Here is a 5,062-nt window from a genome sequence, read left to right as displayed (position 1 = left end):
TGCTTGTCTGAACATCGTGATTGTGTTTCTTCTTGAAATCATCTGGAATTTTGGACTCTATACTGACAAGTCAAGGATGCGGACAGCTGCCTTGTCTTTCTTCTTTTGGTTTTTTGGTCGAACAAGTGCCTTGTCTGCCTTAATAAAAGCTTATTGCTAATTGAATCGGAAGTCATTGCTTGTGAAAATTTTGCAGTCATGGGATTGGAGGCATGGAGAAGTATCAACTTCTGATCGACTTGTTGTTGAAGATTATCCTCAAGTCATTGGTCAAATCTCTCTCTTTCCCAGCCTTTGGTTTTACTTCTGGTCAAATGGCTTCGTTTCCAGCTTTTGGTTTTTACCTTAAGCGCGGGCTGTAGTTGGTTGAAAAAGGTATTTCTCTTGTATGGGATTGGAGGCATGGAGAAGTATCAACTTCTGATCGACTTATTTTTGAAGATTATCCTCAAGTCATTGGTCAAATCTCTCTCTTTCCCAGCCTTTGGTTTTACTTCTGGTCAAATGGCTTCGTTTCCAGCTTTTGGTTTTTACCTTAAGCGCGGGCTGTAGTTGGTTGAAAAAGGTGATTCTCTTGTATGGGATTGGAGGCATGGAGAAGTATCAACTTCAGATCGACTTATTTTTGAAGATTATCCTCAAGTCATTGGTCAAATCTCTCTCTTTCCCAGCCTTCGGTTTTACTTCTGGTCAAATGGCTTCGTTTCCAGCTTTTGGTTTTTACCTTAAGCGCGGGCTGTAGTTGGTTGAAAAAGGTGATTCTCTTGTATGGGATTGGAGGCATGGAGAAGTATCAACTTCAGATCGACTTATTTTTGAAGATTATCCTCAAGTCATTGGTCAAATCTCTCTCTTTCCCAGCCTTCGGTTTTACTTCTGGTCAAATGGCTTCGTTTCCAGCTTTTGGTTTTTACCTTAAGCGCGGGCTGTAGTTGGTTGAAAAAGGTATTTCTCTTGTATCGTGTTTACTGTGAAAGGAAGTTTCTGAGATTGCAAGCCTCCGTGATCAATAAGCCTCGATGGACATGATAATATGCAACGCTCAATGCTACAATGGTTTGGCGCATAGCCAGGGGTTTGAGGTGGATGCGAACGAAGTGCTCACTGCTCACTATCCAAAAGTCCAAAACTGTATATAGGAGTCTCAAATGGCATAGTTACACGTATAAGGCCGCGAGGTCACACTCGCAACATACCTGAACAGGAACCAAGTGACCTGAATGTGACCAAATCAAATCGATACCCTCCTAAAAAAAGAAAAATCTAATGACACTCCCGCACAAGCAAGTATCGGCATTTCAAGGTGGACAAAAGGAGCAATTAATTCTCGAGGTGCATATGGGATTCTGGACTCTGCTCTTAGTGTTTCGTGTCCATCTTCTTGCCGTTCATCGGCAAGTGCGATATTGTATTTTCCTCAGAGATGATTCTTGAATGCTGTTATCATTTTTGGGGATAAAAGCAAGAGAAATGCCAAGATTGAACCAAAAAACATCTTGATTGCATAGCTAACCGGATCCAGGTCAAGAGCATTAGATGAGGTCCTGGGGCTTGACATGGCTGTTGCTGAAGGTAGGGCTTCAATCACTGCATCAGCTAGATCAGTGATGAACGAAGAGGTACAACCCAGAGCCGGAACACGGCCCCAATTCTCAACGCCAGATTCCAGTGCCAACTCTCTGTACTCCATGTCTATCTCTTCGAGAGTTTCGATATGCTCACTCACGAAGCTGGAATTAGAAACCAGGGCGAAATCAGTTCCAATTAAACTAAAGGAAGCTTTTGATATAAACGGCTTCCACTACAAATGAGACCAGGAAATAAAAAATCAATCAAGTACAGAGAAGAGTTTTAAGTAACAGTAAAAGATGTCCATATCACAGCAAACGATGTCCATATTTGCATTCAAGATGCCTGTACCGAATGTAATATATCTAGGCGGTCGATGACCTGATGTATTTACAAAATCCGTAAAATACTAAATACAAAAAAATAGGGAGCCGGCAAGTTAAAACTGAAAACTGGTCATGTCAAGTTATTCTCTTTTACCACTCAATGCTTGCCAAAGATAAAACATGCTCAACTTCACTTAAAGATAGCTCACCTCACTGGAACTGCTAGGAGACTCTTCACCCCTTTCTGGCCGAGCTCGACGAGTACTTCATCAGTGTAGGGCTTCAGCCATTCCACAGGTCCAACTCGGCTCTATGAAGGAAGTGAAATGAAAATCAGAGAGAGAGAGTGAGCATTGATATAGCTCAGCTATTGAATAATTAGCAAAGAGGCTAGAGGAAGTTGCATACAACAGTCTCTAAACACAATAAACAACCAAAAGACGCGGTCTCTAAGAAGGACAGCAACTAATATTTCGCAACAAACCTGGTAAGCAAGTTTATGCTGATTATTAACTCCTCTAGATTTCAGTTCCTGCATAATCAAGTAAATGCACTCTTCCATCTGGTCCTTGTATGGATCTCCAGCATTTGCGATGTAACTAACGGGTACTCCATGAGCACTGAAGAATATCATGACCTAAAATTGGATAAACATATATGGTTAAATCAACTATTTCCAGTGGATGAGGCCAGCTTGCTTAGATGTTCTGATTCTTTACGCCATGCATTTCATGTAAGTTTTGACAAATACCAACTCACATCGTCAGGGTTGGAGAAACTCTCCAGTTCCTTCTCAATCAGGTCTGCCATAGACTTTATGTAACCCTCCCTTTGATACCAAGATTGTATTACAGAAACGGGTACTGTAGACAGATAAGCATCCTCCCTACAAAATGATCCGCAGAATCTATGTTAGGAAGAATGGTACACTCAACATGTGCAAGCCAAGACAGTACAAAGACGAAGAACATACTTAAATGCATTTTGAATGACACGAATGCTTGATCCAGTCGTAGAAATAGAATATTGCGGATAGAGAGGAAGTACAACAAGCCTTGTAATCCTGTCCCTCTTGATCTGTTCAGAAGCAGACAAAAATTCAGTCATATAGTGTTGGTTTTCTTGAGAAGAGGAGTAGCCATGAAATCACTTGAGCGGGTAAAATTCGTATAAATGGTCAACTGACAGATCACAGATCTACTAGGGAAAGGCATGGTTGTCTAACCATTCAACAATATTTGACAAATTACATGAATACAAGCACTGCAATGAAAATGTTAGATGTCCTCTTAAGATTTGTGACAACCTGCTGAACTGCCTCCTCAGTGAAGGGATACCAGTAACGCATGCCAACATAGACATTTGCAGTCATGTTCTTCGCTTCCAAGGCCCTTTTGAGTGCATGTGCCTGCAAAAAGTGCAACATTCTATTTATACCAACCTATGTAGACTTATGTTATCATTTTAATACAGAATATATAGAAAGAAGAACGAAGAGAGAACCTTCAAAAGAAATATTAGGCACATTAAAAGACTGAGAAAGGCAGCGCACTTTCTACCTGTTCATTAGTTATTTTACGTAAAGGTGAGCCACCTCCTATGGCAGCATATCCTTCTCTACTTTTGGGAGCCCGGATTACAGATATTAGCTGCGCAAGGGGTCTTTGTAAGAAGCGGAACAGCCTGGGAAGCCGTATGATATCCTGAGAATGGAGAAGATAGACATTCAGCCAGATAAACACAATTGAAAAGCATGCACATATGCATAAAAGGATAGGTAGCATACGGGATCTGCAAATAAATTGAATAGGAAGGGTTGCACATCGTTAAGAGTCTCCGGACCACCGAGATTCAGAAGGAGCACTCCAACTTTTTCTTCCGCGGCATGCGAGATGGACTCCATAACAGTCCCATTATGCGTGCACACTCCAGCGGAGCAAATTGTCTGACTACCCTGGTTTCTCTTTTCACAAGGGACAAAGAAATTTGATCTTGAAAGTGCTCCACTTCTCTTGTCATCGGAATCCATAGAAACCTTCATGACTTGGGATGATTCGTACTCCCTCTGCCCATTCGCAAAATGGAAGCATACAGACGTTTGAAACCTGACGTAGTGTAGATTGCGCAACATGTCAAGCCCAACTGAAAACCATAATGTCTACAAAAGGAATTATTAACAAGTCGAACGCACATTGCTGTTGTCGCTAGTGACTAATACCGTGCAACAAGCTAGCCTATCCCAGCTAAGTGATAATTGACTGTCTGGACAAGTCAAGATGCCTTTTTGCCCTCTACCCCCCAACAGAGCGCAAATTGGATTCTCCGTGAACAAGCACCAATTTTGTCCACCGCCACATCGACCGGATCAGCCTGATTACTGTCCAATTGAAGCATAAGATACCAATTCTTTTACCCCTCATTTTGCTTTTGTCGAATCAACCTCTCTAAGTCCTCCCTCACAAACTTGATCAAATAATCAACCCTCAATCACAACCAAAGACAGGGACACGCAGCGATATTTCCACCTTACGAACGATTCACACGAAGCCTCACATCATGATCCAGAACGGACAACGAATCAGACACGCACGCACACAACAATCAGCCAGGTATCCACAACATCTGCCATCACTAATTCCGCAATGGTGCAACGTAACTCGCACCAGGAGTCCGGGAAAAATTCGATCTTTTTCGCCGTCCTTTTGGCAGATCGATCTTCCCCAACATTTTGCAAACAGAACAAAACGGAAGCAAAATGAAAAAACCGACCTCGATGCGTTGGGACTGCCATTACGGGGCTCACAACGGGTGATCCTGACCGAATTAAGAGCAATGGAGCTCGCTGTAGCGTCCATGGCGCCAACTTTTCCAATGATATTTCCTCGAGAAAAATTGGAGAGAAGATTGAGCTCCAAAGCACCAACTTTGTAGGGTTTCGCTGAAACCAAATGAGTTGGGGATTCAAGTCAATAAGTACCAACTCTCCTGCTCCTCTGTACGTGTTCAACTCTCTCCCTTTCTCTCTCTAGACTCTTTCCTAGAAGTTGGGTCCGACCGTTTTCTTTGACAATGGGAAACTGGCGTGAAATCGAGTGCCGAAATAAGGCTTTGACTCGGAATATTAAATTGGAGGTCAGCGACGTGGCCGCATCAGGACCTTCCGATAA

At 42.5% G+C, this 5,062-nt stretch overlaps 1 protein-coding gene across 2 annotated transcripts; it reads right to left on the bottom strand.

Annotated features, from left to right (window-relative positions):
• Positions 1 to 1,108: 1,108 nt before the first annotated feature.
• Positions 1,109 to 4,941, bottom strand: LOC115741073 (ferrochelatase-2, chloroplastic). Of its 2 annotated transcripts, XM_030674783.2 has the most exons (10): positions 4,665 to 4,941; positions 3,682 to 4,000; positions 3,455 to 3,598; positions 3,202 to 3,303; positions 2,869 to 2,972; positions 2,655 to 2,781; positions 2,380 to 2,532; positions 2,105 to 2,205; positions 1,405 to 1,730; positions 1,109 to 1,355 (listed from the first exon to the last, which is right to left on the bottom strand). In XM_030674783.2, the coding sequence occupies exons 1-9, from the start codon at positions 4,748 to 4,750 to the stop codon at positions 1,418 to 1,420; spliced, it is 1,449 nt and encodes a 482-aa protein (XP_030530643.1). In that variant the 5' UTR covers positions 4,751 to 4,941; the 3' UTR covers positions 1,109 to 1,355; positions 1,405 to 1,417. The 2 variants fall into 2 exon arrangements, with proteins under 2 accessions (XP_030530643.1, XP_048133673.1); XM_048277716.1 differs by having other exon boundaries at positions 1,109 to 1,730; positions 4,665 to 4,940.
• Positions 4,942 to 5,062: the final 121 nt, after the last annotated feature.

Source organism: Rhodamnia argentea, chromosome 4, assembly GCF_020921035.1.
Source record: "Rhodamnia argentea isolate NSW1041297 chromosome 4, ASM2092103v1, whole genome shotgun sequence".
Taxonomy (NCBI): domain Eukaryota; kingdom Viridiplantae; phylum Streptophyta; class Magnoliopsida; order Myrtales; family Myrtaceae; genus Rhodamnia; species Rhodamnia argentea.
The sequence above is the reverse complement of the archived record's forward strand: the minus strand, read 5'-3'. Positions and strand labels throughout refer to the sequence as shown.

Bases quoted from the DNA above. Each gene is read 5' to 3' on its own strand.
- LOC115741073 (XM_030674783.2), bottom strand. From the start codon at position 4,750: ATGGACGCTACAGCGAGCTCCATTGCTCTTAATTCGGTCAGGATCACC. The intron at 2,782-2,868 runs GTATGTTCTTCG...ATCATTTTGTAG, and splicing joins GTCATTCAAAATGCATTTAA to GGAGGATGCTTATCTGTCTA. The intron at 2,533-2,654 runs GTGAGTTGGTAT...ATCCAATTTTAG, and splicing joins GTTTCTCCAACCCTGACGAT to GTCATGATATTCTTCAGTGC.